The 17,134-nt window shown below is 43.1% G+C and overlaps 1 protein-coding gene across 6 annotated transcripts in view; it reads right to left on the bottom strand.

Annotated features, from left to right (window-relative positions):
- Positions 1-17,134, bottom strand: part of PDZRN4 (PDZ domain containing ring finger 4) — a 268,192-nt gene that overhangs the window by 220,604 nt on the left and 30,454 nt on the right. Inside the window, exons 1-3 of one of the 6 annotated variants that reach the window (XM_032106446.1) lie at positions 12,388-13,112; positions 10,019-10,105; positions 6,181-6,285 (exon numbers count right to left, since the gene is read on the bottom strand). In XM_032106446.1, coding sequence (XP_031962337.1) covers positions 6,181-6,285; positions 10,019-10,105; positions 12,388-13,029 — 834 coding nt within the window. In that variant the 5' untranslated portion in view covers positions 13,030-13,112. Of the gene's footprint in view, positions 1-6,180; positions 6,286-10,018; positions 10,106-10,795; positions 11,218-11,491; positions 11,515-11,588; positions 11,685-12,387; positions 13,113-17,134 lie in introns of those variants that run through there. The other 5 variants (XM_032106447.1, XM_032106452.1, XM_032106450.1 and 2 more) reach the window with 5 other exon arrangements.

The following is a 17,134-nucleotide window of genomic DNA, read 5'->3' on the forward strand; positions in this document are numbered from 1 at the left end:
TCTTAAATATAATTTTGCTTTATTTCTTCCTGTTCTTTAGGACAGAAAGGATTTTGTGAAGTCTTAGTAGGACTAACACAGTTCACCACAAAAAACCCTAAGAAGTTTTAGGTCACATAAAAACAAGTCTAACGTTTTCTTTTTAAAACACAGACACTGAATTGCTAGAATTTTAGTGTTTTTTGGAAGGAGCATAACCTGTTTCTCTAAACACAATATTTGCATTTTAGTTCTGTGAATAGAAAGGAATTCAAGCACCTCTGAAGACCTATAGCAAGTCTAGTCAAATTTAGGCTGCTGATCTCTAAACTGAGGCAACGAGTTATGAAATTCAGGCATTCTAGGATAACCATGGTCAACTTCTAGAACAGAGAGTACCTTGAACACTAAGTTCTCCCACCTACAAGATACCCAGCCCTCATGGTCTTTTGATAGTGGGCATCAGCAGCAGTAACCACCTTTCAGATAACACAGCAGCTTGAGTTAAAACCCAGAGGAGGAAAACCATAACTACTGGTATTCATTCAGTCAGGGGACCCCATCTTTCACATTTAGAAAATTGTCCTAGCTAGAGGATTTCCTGGTTAACAGCAATTGCTAGCTCCCCTCTCAAAGTCAAGGCACTGTGAACTTAGAAATGCAAGTATCATTAAAGTGTCATGTAAGACACAAGACTGTGAAAGAAAGAGGGGAATTCTTGTGTATTGTCACAAGCACTTACCCGGAAAAGGGCAGGACCAGTATTCCAGATACAGCTCCCTGGAACTAGTCTCTATCTCACACCAGATTATCACTGAATAATCCTGGCTCTCTAAAAACCTGCTGGTACCAAGCTCTGTTTGAGGAGGGTGGGTGGATGCTGGTCTAACACAGGAGAGCTTCTGCCTTACTAACAGGAGCAATTACCCGGAGATGTAAATTCAATCCTTCAGGCAGGGCAGAGACCACAACCTGGATCTCTTGCTTCTCCAAGAAGCACTCTAAGGCTTTCTGTTTTTTTTCTGTAAAAAATGTCAGTGGGACAGTAGCTTCTATTCAAATGAAGTTATGCAGCCCTGGTCACACCCGACTCTAAAAATTTATTCAGACAGAAGAAAGATTTCAGGTCTCTAAAAACCTGTAGCTCAACAGGTGAGGGAGAGGTGAAAAGATTCTACAGACATTTCTAAGCCTGTAGTTCCACTAGTTTATTATGCCAGGGATCTTTCAGACTAGTTATGAGTTATCTAATGATTGCAGGTGCTAAATCTGATTACCTGCAACATAATATGAATTTGTTACAGATTTAAGAGAATATAGCTAAGGTATATTTAGAGGCACTGAAATCCACACCACTAAAATTAACTATATTAAGTTTTCCTAGCTACCATACAGATCTTACTGGCCACATCTTGTGCAGCTTTGTTTCAAAGTCATTCGAAATCTTCTGGCTCTGATCCCAGCAAGACATTTTAAGACTCACTACACTTCTACAGACATAATCTGACACTGGAGAATCTTAGCCAAATAAACATGACTAGTATCAAAGATTTTGCTTGAGCAACATAGTGAGTGTAATGACAGAAACATGCAGAAGATAAAACATCACAAGGCTGACACATAGCACAGTCAGCAGTCTGGCAGTAGTTAAAAAAGTCTCTGTGTAGGCACTTAACAGATGTAAGTTACTTCTGCCAGGATAAGCCTTAAGACTTCATCTTTATTGAAACTGGCTTGGCTGACATGTGCTTCAAAGCCATTGTGCGAATACTCTCAAAAAAAGTGGAAAGAACAAAGGGAAACATGGAATACAGGATGAAGCCTTATTTATTATCTACTTATGGAGCTCAGGCTGCATGAACAAAACATACAGTCGTTATATATAAATGCATCTATCTTATTTTTCAGACTTAAAGATCCCAGACGAAATGTTTTCCTTTCCCTTCTTCTCCACCATGCCCACTTAATTCATGAGAATCAGCTGACTAAAATGCTGAAGGGCCAATATTCTCATTTCACTTGAGAGTTAAAGAACAGAAGTCTTTTCCTTGCAATGCAAGGAACAGAAAAACACTTGAGCCTGTCAGCTGATGATGTGCTTACACTTCCACATATGAATATTCTGGACTTCAGACTAGTCCTTTTTATTTGCATACAAAGCTTTTCATTGCTCTTTTGTTATTTGGCAAACCTACTTTGACAGTGTGAGTTAATAGTTGCTCCTTTTCCTCAAATTGACGAAAAAATGTTCTTTATAAGAACTGGATTGTAAAGTCTGTCCTGTGTTTTCTGTACACCATTGAAGTGATTCAAGAGTATTCTGCAAGACACTGTGACTTACCTAATGGAAGAAGATGGGAGAAAAATCAATCACTGAGTTGTTTTTTATTCCAAAGTTGGGCTTAAAACCAGAGCATACAAAGAAAAATACCAACTCAAAGAACTAGTTCGGAATGGCTTGGTTATTAGGCATTAAGTACTGTGCTGCTTGGAGATCTGGCCAATGTGGTGCCATACTTACGTGAAGATGAACTGACTGCAAATTGAGAGTCAAGTTTTCCTCCACTGCTTTCAGTGTTAACCACTCAGAACGATAAGTATGGATTAAAAAAGCAGCAGGAAAAACACTTCTGTGTATCAGTAACATTGCTAAGGATCATAGCTGTTTTATACTGCCTTGAGGAGGTAATCAAGCATGAACAGAGATGAGCAATGAATTTACTCAGTAGGAACGATTAGCATGCAGCAAGGGGGAGATAAAATTATGCTGAGCTATGTAACTGTGAACCATTCTAAACATACTTTGAATTTTCTCCTGGAAGCAACCAGAATTCTTCTGAACTAGCACAGACTAATAAACAGCCCTGTGCACTGCTTGCTGCTTGTCTCCTCTTGACACAATTCAGATGTTCAGAATCACAATGCATGTGAAAAGGAAGTGAAAAGGGTGAAAAGGAAGAAAATAGAGATCCAAAAGTTAGAGCTTAGGTGGCTTTACACCACACTCATATCCAATGGTTTTATGTTGGGAGTCAAAGATACCAGTGCTGCATCTGGTTTTATGAGATGCTTTTTATAGAATGTGAACAGTTTTAGTCCTGGAAAACACAATTCAGTGTCAACTTAGGGAGCTGGATTTTTGGATAAAAACTTCTGAAAGCATCAGAAGACCATGAAATCCGCAGGAACTGCTACATAGAAGTAATTCGTAAGGGTTTATTCTTGATGAATAAATAATGATCATTTGAGGCTTGTAATAGGATTCCTGGAAATATATATCAAAGTGTTGCTTGTGCACATCACTGTCCCAGGTCAGCTTTACAATGCATAAACAATTTTTTCACAGAGGAGTTAACCTTTAATAAAAAGGGTAATGCTGTGCCTGAAACCTGTTCTTCAGCAGAACGGTGAAAATTATCAACAAGGGTCCATGACCATCCCCCATGAAGAGATGCAGTCCCCTGACACAAGGGATCTGGGGCTGTCACCCTGTCACCGTCACACACCACCACCCTGCCAGCACACAGGCATCTGTTTCAGCTTTCAGGTCCTCATGCACAAAATATGCTCCCCTGAGGGTAAAGCCCAAATAAACACCAGCCTTCTTCACACAAAAGTATCAGAGGCTCTATGGCCTGGGCACATTGATCTCAAAAACTTCCATCAACTCAAGTCATTTCTGTGGTACTTTTACGCTTAGAATAAATACCTCAAGAAAGAAATCTGATTCCTTCCCTTGACATTCTTCTAAGTACCTTAACAATTATTTGGCAATGTTTCTGCTACAGATAATGATATATATAAATAAAAGGCAGCACTACTTATGTCTGCCAGCCTTGGCTCTCAATTCCATCTGCCAATGCCATAGGACTGTGAAATCCATTTGCTGCATTGTCGCCCACAAGATGGTCATCTGAAATGTGCACAACCCACCATAGTCAACCATGTGCAGTTAATACTTGTTAAACATGTGATAAACCACTGAAACAAATTACCTTCTTTATTTAGCAACATGCCTTGAGAACAGATTTTCTGATTTAATGGGATAGTTCTGTCCATTATCCCATTAGATACACATTGCTAGAAACACCCCGGGCATCCTATTGCCAAATAAATGACTTAAGCTATTAAAGGCTCTTCAAACAACATCAGTTCCTTCTGTGCTTGATTATTGAAGAATGGTCTCATAAAATATCACCCATTAGATCAGATCACCGAATAAGCAAAGAGCAAGCAATAAGTCCCACTTCCTATCAACTTCTCACCAAAACTCATATTCTGTATATCTGCCAATGTTTTTTAAATAGTTACACCATCCTGATTATTTCCTCACAGTGAAAGCTTTCAGATTGATCTTTCACAACAAACCACAGCAAGACGACACTGGTAGCTATACATGGGCAATGAAAAATTCAGTGTTCTGACTCCAGCTGCTTCCTGTACCTAGCATGGAGGAATAATGTCTTCTTTGCATTTCACTTAGAATGCCTTAGTGTTACTATTTCTTCTCCTCTTTTTATTTTGTTCTAATAAATTTTGAAACACTGAAACATATACTAGAATATTTGGCCTAACCCAAAATATTTTTAAATGCTTGCCCGAATACAAAAGCTCTATACAAAGCTGTTGCATATTAACATGGTGCTCCATTCAGAGCTGTATGAATACTTACACTAGATTGGGTCTATAATGTCAAATAGAACTGGAATCTGTTTCAGTATGATTTTATGCACCCAGAATTTTTCAACATATAAAAATCAAGCATCAATTATGGTGACATTTTGAGAAATGACCTCACATTTAATAAATGCTGGTTTGTGACTTTATTCTTCCTTCCTCCAAAAACACTCCATTTTGCCTTAAAAAACAAGGCACTATAAAAGCACAAGAAATTAAAGCAGGAAGTGCTGAGCAAATGCATGAAACTACATAGCTGGTCAGTCTGTAAAAAAACCCAAAACAAAATATGGTAAGTGAAATAGTAATGTCAGAAGAAAATAGATCTTCACAGCATAAGGCTACTGTTACAAAAAAAATCAAATGTGAAAGCCTTTGTATACCTTGGGGAAATAAGAGATATCGTGCAAGTTCAGTTCTTCTCAGCCCACTTGGTGTCTCCTAGAGATGCATCTATCTGCCAGCTAAGAGCATAAGCTTTATTTTTCCAAGAAAATATATTCATTTGATTTCACATACTGGCTAGGCTCCCAACATCAAGAGCAATGCCAGCATTCAAACACTCTTAGCTTAGGTTTTTAGTCTTTAACAAGGTTTAACACAAGAAACCAGCACCAGAATTCTGCATTTATCTTCCAATCCACTTGTTTCATGTGTCTTTGTTCAAACACCCGTCCAACTGACAAGTTCACACCATGCTTCTAAGCCTCCCCTAAACTCACAAAGCTGGAGTGACGCGGCCTAAACAAACCCAGCAGCTAGTGGTACGTGCTGTCACTGCCAGTTGTGTCAGAGCTGTGATGGGAAATGCCGTCTTGGCAGCACCCTAAGGAGCCTATTTCAGTCACCATTTGAAACTGTTCCTTGGAGATTTCTTACAGGGCTAATTACAGTTGCACGTGTAGGGTAGACATCGACCTATTCTTCCAACTGAGTTATTGATTTCTTTTATTATTTATAGTTATTTAATGAGAAAAACTGCGTACAATGCAGGAACAAACTGAAAATTCCATGCTAGCATATTACATGACCATGAAAGTGCTGTATTGATCCAGGTGAGAACAATAGATTATCTCCTTCTGATCATACAGCAGAAAGTACTTCCTCTGCTTAAGAAGTTTCACAGCAGTGCTTACCAAGCCATCTCCTCTGCCTTGTCCCAGAGTCATGACAGTAATAGTCCCTACATAGGACAAAATCAGTTTCACTAAACATGTGAATTTTCATCGTTTGCCTTCTTTCTCAGCTTAATGAAAAGAAATGCAAAATGCCTCTATTGCTTTCTTTTTAAGTGCTGACACCTTTGCTTCACTTAGATCAGCTTAATTGCAACACCAGTAAATTTATTACTTGTCTTACTTATGTCTTTAATTCTAAGAAATGTTCAAGCAGTTCAGTGTACAAGAATCATGTTCGGACACAGCAAAAGAGAAAAATTACAACATACTTAGGGTGAAAACCATGAAATCCTTTATTAATCTGATAATATGACAGACTAATCCATTGGTGAGGGTTTTTTCTTACCTCAATAATCTTGTCATGAATTTGCAGGCCTTCTGCTTTGTCTGCAGGTCCATTTTCCAAAATCCTCGACACATAAATTCCCTCAGCAGATTCCTCCTGATTGTTCTGTACCAGGCAAGAGGGAAGTTGCAAAAAGGGCCACATTAGAACAAAAACTGAGATGGTACTAAAATCAGCAGCAATGAAAAATGTAAATCCACCTGAAATATGCAGTTCACTTTTCTAGCTAAGAATTAAGCTCCTTGAGAGTTTTTTTAACTTGCTTAACACAAAGTAGTCATTAATCAAAAGGACAGAATTAATGAACTATTCCAGAAATTTTTATAAGATTATCCATTTACTTCCGGTTATTTTAGTCTAAATGAGACACAAGGTGCAAGAGTAATCCGATCCCAGCTAAAATACTTGGAGCAAACCTCAGACTTCACAGCAGCCTAGCACATAAATGCACAGTAGAAGACACTCATAAAAATGGATGCACAGGTGTCTCTCCCAGAAGGAAAAGGGGTCCTGCAGTACTGCTGCTTGCAAACTCCCTTACTGCATTTGAAAATAAAGCTCCAAAGAACAAAGTGACACTAGTTAGCTGGCACGTTACATTGACAGGATTTGGTTGGAACTGGTTAACCTCATAAATCCTATTCACATGGGAGATTGAGAACTTGCTCAACTATGAAATCCACACAGACGAGCTGTGGACAAAAAGAAAACCCACTTCCAGTTGATCTCTATGCAACACTAAGTACAGCTTGCATAAGGTCAAATTTAAAACAGACAAGTTATCTGCCACAGCTGCAACAATATAACTGATGTTGCTGTACATGCTGGAACTGCTTTATTTCATCACATGGTAGTTAAAAGTAGTTTTAAATTATTATTAATAAAGAACTAATGTCAAGCAGACGGTGCCTACTTACAGGGTTTTTTTGAGTGTTTATACAAATAATAACCTAATTAGCAATAACTAAAGGAATAGTTTACCCGCTGATTTATGCTTTAGATTATGATGCTTATTTTCCTTCTGTGACTGGTGAATCCCTGACCAACAGCACAGTTCATTTGTGCACAGGTTTCTAGTCTAGGTCCTATACACTCATGGGGAAAATGCTTTATAACTTTTTCTATTAAGAAGACTGTAAAGGCATATGTAGAACATACTTTACACAATGTGTCAACAGTCCTGTGGAGACTTAAGCCAGGTAGATTTAAGGTTAATAAATATTTGTTCAACATAATATTAGTCAGACTATGTTTTCATAAACTCCTTTTTTTTTTCCGCCTTGTCACAGAGACTCATACATGTCAGGTAAGAGGCAAAAGGGAAACACAGTAACAGTTTTAGCAATATTTTGAAATGACGAATGAACAGACTTCCATTGACTTCCCATCTAAGCAGCAAGAAATGAAACTGATAAAAGAAGCGTAATGGCCACTAGTGAAAAGACAAGAGTAACATGGTTTGGTTTTAACTTGAGAAAACCAAAAGTTAAATTACAGCACTTAATACATAAAACTGTATTTCTTTCCATCAGAAATTTCATTGGCTTTTTCAAAAGCAACATATGACCCGTTAAGAAAAAGGGTATTTCAGTGTGGCTTGTGGTCCCCATCAGTTGCATGTGCTGGTACCCACCAATCCTGACAGGAAAACACAGCACAAGGCACACTGAGCTGCAGCACTACGTCACACAGCCCAGGTGCCGTGCAGCAACTGTGCCCGCAGCACACACCTCCCTCCAGCCTGGCTTTGACGTGGTGTCCTCAGGGGAAACCGTCCTCTCAGCCAGACAGAGCTGGGGCCCATCAAAGCAGCCTTGCTCCCTCAGAATAATGAATCACCTCTCAGAAACACACTTATGAGAAGCAAGTTCCTTTCTGACAAAATAAAAGACGATCCTATGATGAGTTCCTCTCCTCCTCCCTTCAGGTAGGAGGTAAACAGTGGGGATACCTATTATGGACTGAAAAGAAACACAGCCAGCAGAAAGTATGTGTGTACGTTCCCCAAGTCATCAAGTCATCAAGAGCTTTTTACAGTGGGAAAAAGCTGCATTGTACTTATAAAACACAAATAACATGTGGTGAAGAACTCATTCCCAAGCAAGTGACTAATATAAAGACATCACTGTTCTGCTCTTCTGCTGCAAGAGCCAACGCTTCAACCAAGCCAATGCTTCACTTTTCCCCGAACAACCTGAATGTACAGAGCACCTTCACCAACTCTTTTTGTCTTTTTAATAACAACTCCTGTTCTACTATTTAAGCTTTTGAGCAGAACTTTGTGTTTTCAATATTTGAGTCAACTCAAGCATTTTTTTTCCTGTTCTATCCTCAGGTCCAGATACACTGAGTCTCACACTGATATCTGGGAAATGTCAATCAAATGCCTATGGTAGTCATATTTATCAAAATAAGAACAAAACACAAAGGAACTTCCAAGCTGAACTTCAAAGACTCAGAACCACCTGAGACCATCCCTGCCTCACAACATCACCAATTTGTCTCCAAATATGAGTGTTAATAGAAATTAATTTCCTTTTCTCCATTCGGCAGTTTTCTCAACACCAGAGCTATAGACCTCCATATATTTATCATTTACTCCTTAAAACTGCAAAATAATAAGTCAGAAAATCTGACAGTTTGTGATACATATAACTGTTGCAGCATGCACTGTCAACATCTAAGCCCTTTGAAGAAGCTCAGTTGCCATCCCAAGGAAACAGAACACATGCTCCCTTTTCCCTGCAGTTCTCCTACAGATGTAAGTAAGAGAAGTCACAATGCAATCCTAACTAAAGATGGTCTGGATTTTGTTACTGCTATACTCCAAACATGGCATGTGTATTTTAACTTGTAGCCACGTGTTGTCTCACCCTTCCACTAGAAAAATCTAAGAAACTCTTAGTTTGGATTTACAGCCCAAACATATGATTACTGCTGGTCTTCATATTTACCCACAGGGAACAGTAACTCTGCAGCAACTAATGGGAACAGACTCTTTGGCACCACTAAATATAGCTTTAGAGAAGAAGATTGCCAAACTAATAGACAGGGTCCTATTCCCCTCCTCAATAATATTAGAAGGCTACAGTTCTCCCACTTAACAAGAACCTGATCAGTACATAATTATTACCAACCCTTTTTAATCAACTATTAATTTTCCAGTTTAACAGGTTTCTTTACCCTTCATATGCAATAACAGTCCTGATTAATGCTTTTGGAAAGATGAAGTGAAAAAAAAGCACAAGCATATTCATGTGTATGTTCTAGGTGGGGGCTAGTGATCCTTATGCATATCCTATGGTTTGCAATGAACTTTCTAAACCTAGACTGATGAGATTAAGATATAGCATTGATGAAAACCATTTCAGTTCATAAAGAAAAACTGAAAGCAGGCATGTGAGAACAGGACATGTGCTTAAACTATTTGAGCTACAGAAGCAAATTTTCTTCTCTCCTCTAAATGAAGAAAAAAAAAAAAAAAGGCAAGCTGTTTCACAAAATTCCAATGGCTTAATCCTGCAACAATGACTTTTACAAGTAGTCTCAGAGATTTCCATTGAAGAGCTTGCACGAATACACATTACTCACATGGGAACTGAGTGTAAACCAGCCTAAAGAAAAACACCAGGAACACCCTTCCAAAAAATTAGAATAGTAAAATCCTCATGAGATTATGTCTTCCAAACAATGACTCCAATTATACCTGATAATAAACAGTTCTTCTATCTGAAGAACAGATTCCATACCTACTGTCATCAAAAGTAACTCTTTACTAACAGTGTATAGAGTAAAAGTAGATAAGGACAAAATCACCTACAGTTACTTTTCTCATTACCTGATTGGGTCGTCCTCCTATAATATTGAATCCCAAAGTGTCATTTTCACGGTGTAGCATGATCACTATTGGTTTGCGTTCTCCTCCCTAAGAAGCAAGAGATGAAATATAGTTAAAGAACACCATCTCAAGAAGAAGGTATTAAATGAAAGCGTTAATGCACATAAGATTTTTAGCTGGAAAATATATTAGATAAGGCTTGAAGGAAAATTAGGCTGAAAAGACTTGGTACTGGACAAAAGAAAAAGGAAAAGTCGTAAGTCACTGAAAAGTTAGCAAGTAACACCTGATTATCTCCAGTTATCTTCAGCTGAACATAAAAAAGGACAGACTTTTGGCGTGAGGAATGCTCGGCACCACCGAAAAAGCATTCAAAATATCTAGAAGTTTCTATAAATATAAAATCCCTATACATGTTAACATTTCAAACATTAAACGTACAGATTAAAATACACATTGTAATTTTCAGACCCCAAAGCCATATCAGTGCACATTTCAAAGCAACTTTCACAGAACACAGAGAAAATGAAAACCAACTCTTCATCCCAAGCTTTCACTTCTCTCCAAAAGGAAAGAATCCAAAACAATATCTGTAAAAATATAGGTTTTATTCTGAAAAAAAGGCTTAATATATAAAGCAGGCACTGAAAAGCAGAAATGGAGTAAAAGTTAAAAATTAGAAAAGAGAAATATTTTTCTTTAGTGGACCAGGTAAATAATTAAAATTAAAAATAGGAAACAAAACAAAAAAAAGGAGGCTTTAGCACAGCAAGTTACCTTATTTTACGATGAAACACATATTTTATTAACTGTGTCAGTGACGTGTTTAATGCCCGAATGGTGCATTTGAATTTAATTACGTATATTTTTCCTGTACTCAGTTTTCCTGCCCAGCTCCTGTTTTATTCATTCTCCCGCTCCGAGCGGCGGGAGATGCCCGAGCGGCAGCGCCCACAGCGACACCTCCCGGCGGCGCTCGGGAGCGGCAGGTGCTCCCGGCGGTGCTCCAGCCTGTCCCCGCACCTCTGCCGGATCCTTTCCGACAGTCCCGACACCTCTCCTCCCTTCTTCAGTCACCGCTCTCCTCGCACACCTCTCGCTTAGCAGACTGCTGCTCCACTCCACATGACCTTATCTCATCTACCAAGAGATGAAGCAAGTGTGTAGCACACCTCTCAGATCCAGCAACCTAAACTAGCCAGAGGAAACTTAAAAAAAAAAAAAAAAAATTTCAAGTTTTCAGAGTTACTCAGTGCCACGAAGACCCGTGAGATCTGTATTCTGAGCCATTCTGGGTCCTGCGAACAACGTCCCCTTTCCCATTTTCCATGCAGCAGGCAGATGCCCAGCATACTACATTGCTTCAGGCGTGAGTTTCACTGCTCAGACCTTTTCCACCTAGGATTTTGTTTCCCAAGGGTCCGTGAAGACTTAGGTAGAAAGAAAAATTGTTTGCATTAAAACGCTTCTCACCACGGCTGCAATCAGCACTGCCTAAGCCTGCAGAGTGAGCTTCCAGGTAGGAACTAAAAACCAACCAGCTCCATCACAGCAAGTGAAGCCAGCTCACCGCAACTCTCGGATGGTTTGTTTCGCCTACGGAAGAGAGTCGGTCTCTGGGCAATGCCCTCAGACCTGAGGGGAGAGCGCAGCACTGCTCTGGCCTCTACTTATCCACGGCGGTAGCTGTCATTCCATTCTACCAAACCAGAGAGGCTCTGATGTCCTTTCGCCATCGTTTCCAAAGTCTACAATAATTTTACACTCCAGTTTTTTAAGACAACTTCTCAGCTGCTCAAATAAAAGTTAAAAGCCAGGTCCACGCCCCTGAGCTGCCGCCACTACCAGCTGGAGTAAAATGAGCAGCAAAAGCAGCTGGGTCCCTGCGAGGCGGGGCAGCCTGATGCGGACACCCTTACCGGAGGAACCAGGACCCGTCTGCCGGCCGAGCAAGCACTCGATCGCAGCCTCTGTCAGGCACTACTGGGCTCACCGCAGCGCGGGGTTTCGGCTACCGACGGGCGCCGGAAGAAGGACTGACAAGAAGCGTGTCCCTCGTAGGGATGTTACCAAAAATCAGTAAAAATAAAACTCTTCTTCATTTAGCAACAGGGTCCGGCAGCTATATCTCTCCGAAAGAGGCGAGGGACGGGCAGGGGCAGCTCGCACCGCCCGGGGGATGCGCAGCGGACCGGGCTGGGTCCCGGACTGCTGTAGTGGTGACTGCCGGCCCCCGGGGACACCGCCCACCCCGCCACTCGGCCGGTCGTTCACAAGTCGGGCACGGGAAAAGCATGCTGGAGGAGAGCACAGCTGGAGGGGCGCAGACCGGGGGGCTCTGCCCGGCCGATCCCTGACGCCTCACTCACCTTGCCGGGCTGGCTGCCCGCCAGGTCCCGGGCGATGCTGCTGATGTGGCTCATGTACTGGCCGAACTTCGCCTGGTACCGCCGAGCCGTCAGCTGCACCTCGCTCTGCAGCGCTGACAGCTGCGCCAGCAGCGACTTCTCCCTCCTGCTCCAGCGCAGGGCCTCCCTCTTCAGCTCGTGACCCGGCTCCGGGGCGCCGCCGCCCCGCAGCGCCCGCAGGAAGCGGTGCCCGCCGCCCGCTCGCGGCTGCCCCACCGAGCTGCCCGGCGAGCGGCCGGAGGGGTGCCCGGCGCGGGGCTGCGGCTCGGCGGGGCCGGGCGGCCCGTAGCGGCACGCCGCGAGGTGGGCGGGCAGCTCCCGCAGCCGCACGGTGCGGCCGCAGCCCCGCGGGCTGTAGTCGCACTTGACCTCCAGCTTCTGGACGAGGCTGCGGAGGGGCAGGACGGGGCGCAGCTCGGCGGCCGCCAGCGGCCGGCAGCGCAGCGGGCAGCAGCGGCGCCGCGCCGCCCAGGGCAGCAGACAGCCGGCGCAGAAGACGTGCCCGCACGGAGTGGACAGCGGCTCTTCCAGCACCCGCCCGCACAGCCCACACTGCAGCTCCGCCGCCACCGGCCCCGCGAACCGCGACGGGTCGAAGCCCATGACGCGGCCGGACACCGCGAAACTTTCGGCGCCGCGACCCCGGCCTGGCCCCGGCGCCGCTGGAGCCGCTCCCGGCGGGCGGCGGCGAGGGGCGGGCGGAGGAGCGGGGCCGCGCCGGGGGAGGCGGGCGGCAGCGCCAAGACAGAGATCCCGGCGGCTCCCCCCACCCTCTCACATTAGCTCCCTCTCCCCGGCGCTACCGCCCCACGCCCAGCCCCGGCACCACCTCCGCCCTCCCAGAGCATCCTCGCTGCGCGGCGGGGCGAGGGACCGAGGCGTGGGGACGCTCCGCCGCTCGGTCCGCGCCCTCCGGCCTCCCCCGTGCGGGCACTGCCTCGGCGGGCGAGCCGTGCCCCCAGCGGGTCACTCGGGGCTGCGCTGTGGTCGCAGAGGGAGGGAGCTGACAGGCTGCGGGACAGCGAATCGCTCAGGCTCTGACTGCTCCCTCTTTCGGAGAGATACAGCTGCCGGACCCTGTTGCCAAATGAAGAAGAGTTTTATTTTTATGATTTTTGGTAACACCCCCACGGGGGACACGCTTCTTGTCAGTCCTTCTTCCGGCGCCCGTCGGTAGCCGAAACCCCGCGCTGCGGTGAGCCCAGTAGTGCCTGACAGAGGCTGCGATCGAGTGCTTGCTCGGCCGGAGAGGATGGGGAACGAGCAGGATGGCTTCGCTCCTGGGCTGGCAGCCGACCATGTGCCGGTAAATAACGCGCACGTGTGAGCATGCCTGTTTCACGTCTCTCCAAAAGGCTTCCTCCTCTCTTTTCCTCCCGTTTTGGGATATCCGTCAGGGCACAGCATCCTAAAATCCCCAGTACTAGTGCTCTCTTTGTTGCCATGCCATAAAGGAAATAAGTCGGGATAAGAAAGTAGCTTGTTGAGCTCCCTTAAACAACAGCATATGTATAAGCAACACTTTCATTTAAAGAAAAGCTAAAACACAGCAAAATCTGGAAAAGCGTAGTGAGGATCAATAGCTGCCTGGATTCTACCCCATCATTGCTGCACAACCCACAACACACACTGAAACATGAAACCCCTAACACATTCCCCACATAACTTCACTATTGAAAACACAGGGCCAGATTGCTGCCCCCCAGCCCTGTGGAAAACCTCCCAGAGCAGAGAGGGATGGAGCTGTCTGAGGGGTTTCTTCAGTGGGCTCCTTCACACGTGGATCAGACACCATAATTTTTGGAAAGGATGACAGGTTTGGTCTGTCCAGGCCCAATCACAGGTTATTTTCTGGGCTGAGAACTCCTGAGGTAGAGCCAAGGGGTGTCCTCACCAGTTCTGCAATTTCTGCTTCGAATTCTAAATCTCATGAGCATCCCTCTGGGAAAGCCATGGGGGCTTTTTTTTTGAGACCCACTAATGACTGGTTCTTTTCCATGACTAAAAAGACATCATGTGAGCAATACAGCTGAGACTATTTTTTCCCCCCAAAGCAAGAAGGAAAACTCTGCACACACCTGCCCCTAGAACTGTATCTGGGATGGCAGATCTGTTATGTATACTCATGATTCACTTAACAAAAGATTGGCAATGCCTCACAGAACATCTACAGACACAAATATTACTGAGAAGCACAACCAATCTACTATTTCTGACTTGCCAAACAGAAACCCACAGTTTCTGTTGGATTACCATGGCCATGAAATAAATAAGCCAATGAACTGCACCATCAAATAGTCTCTCATCTTGAAGACAATGTACTGTAACACAATATTTCATTGCAGATCAAAGTCACATTCTCTCACACGAAAAAGGAAATCAGACACCTTGAGTAACTTATTGTGCTGGTTTTGATCATCTATCCATTGATTTTAATTGCTTTGCTCATGGGGTCGAATCAGTGTCATTCAGAATGTTACAGAAAATTATGAAATAATAGTGTCTTTCTCTCCATTTTTGAATTTAACTATCAATTTGGCTTCATTATTTGTTTATATCCTCTCTCTTCTCCCAGTGCCTCAATGAATCTCCTTGACCTCATTATATACAGCCCAGAATTTCAGGTCTGAACACAGGCAGTAGTGTCTTCATTCATAAATTAAACTGGGCAGAGAACAGGCCCTGACACTGGTTCATGATCTGTTAAACTGGTATTGCTCCTGTTAATCTGTTACTGTGATGCTTGAAATAGTTTTGGCTGAGATGTGTGAGCAGCCTCCCAAACAACAGTTGGACACAGCGCAAGGGCTGCAGGGGCAAGTCCCAAGAGATAGTTTGGGGTGGCTGCCCTCTTTTGGAGACTTAGGGGTAAGGCTGTGAGTCCTTCTGGAGTCCCTGGCACATTTTATTCACCAGTATAAATGCAGTCAAAGGAATGAGGTAGCCAGGTCTGAGCCTCAGAGCCTGTTGGCTTCTTTTAGATTAGGTGATTAATTAAACAATGGTTTAGAATTCCCATGGTAGGCATACTTGAAAACAACAACTCTGCCCTTTCTGGCTTACTTTGGGCATTGGTGAAATGTCAATGCACTGGCAAAACAGTTCCAGGCAGTTGCCTAGAAGGCAGTTGCCTTTTTGTCTGCTTGTGCTGGACTAAGAATTATCTTTCTTTGTCATGATGTCAGCACGGATGGAAGCACAGGCAACTGGGTTTATAGCAGAAGTAATTTTCCAGTGCAGGAACCTGTAATACAGACAAATATACTAAACTCATCTAAAGATAACAGCTGTCTGCATACCAGACCTCCATGGAAATGGATACACATGGATAAATAAATGCAAATGTTACCGATGTGCTTACAAGGGATGATTCCTACAATTAGTCCTATTAGTTCCGATGTAATCAGGAAATGAAAAACACAATCCTCGTACTGTCCTAAAATATTCTTAAAGAGACAATACAATTATAATTTTTTTTGCTCCTCCAAGGGCTCAGCACCTACGCTCCAGATTTCATACAGCCACTCCAGTCATGAGTTCACTGAGGTGGTCAAAGAGGGAAATGCAGATTTAGGGAGATGGAGAGAGGCTGAGGAGCATAGGAACAGCAGTGCTCTCATGAGCACTGGGGACAGCTGACAGTGATAGTGCCACACTGGGATTGAACCCAGTCATGGATCAAATAAATGTGCAGTGCCTTGTCTCTGGATGAGTCCATGTCTTCAACAGCTTCCAACACATTCATTTTTGCTCTGCTTTGCTAAGGCAGAAAAAATAATTTGAAGTAAGAAAGCATTTGCTTCCTTAGTCACAGGTACCTACACAAATGCAGACACACAAAAACACGCTTTGAGGGAGGATATTGATGGGGGGAACTGCTGCTGAAGGAGTTCTTTACCAGCACAGAGCACTGCTGCTCCTGGTCATCAGAGAGGGGAAGAAGAGCTATTTCTATTGTAAATAGAGGGTTAATTCTGCCCATAGTTCTTTTCTCACCCTAAGCGGATTTACACTTTAAAGGATGAATTATACAGCTGTTTCCAAGTCTTCTGATAAAAAAAATCAGAAGAAAGTAAGAATTACTGGAATCCTAAAGGTAACTGTAAGCCTCCAGGGTACATTGAAGTCAATGGGGAAAATCCTGTGAACTTTCAACTCACATACGTGGGCATAGAAGATGTATTTTTGTATTTCCCCCCTCATTTTAATAATAATTTTTCTGTATTATTCATCCATAGAATTTCATAGGAAGGTTCTTTTTCCAGCCACACTAGTAAGATGCTGTAACTAATCTAGAGCCAGGAGATCTCAGCGACTTCACTCTGAGAGAAGAACTTAGATCTGAGCATTTGCTATTAAAATCAGTTGTCATCAGAAGTCTGCAAAGAATTTATGTCACTGCACTTTGGCATGTTTCATTGTAGAGAATCACCTCAGAAGGTTTACAATTTTTGAGTCAGCAAGCAAGTTTTCTGTTCCGCAGTTTATCATTGATCATGATAAGAGTGTTTGAGGAGGTGTTCAAGTCTGAAAGCGTACAGATTTTTGCTGAAAGCCGAGCAAGTATTTGCATTCATCATTTAAGGAAAGAAAATTCAATTAAGCTGCAGATATTCAGTGAAGAAGATTACATCCAGAAAACATTTGTAATCTATGTTGTTGTCAGAGACTGAAAATAGTTCATGCCTCAAACATAGATATAAAGTTT

The sequence above is a fragment of the Corvus moneduloides genome, chromosome 4 (assembly GCF_009650955.1).
Source record: "Corvus moneduloides isolate bCorMon1 chromosome 4, bCorMon1.pri, whole genome shotgun sequence".
NCBI lineage: Eukaryota > Metazoa > Chordata > Aves > Passeriformes > Corvidae > Corvus > Corvus moneduloides.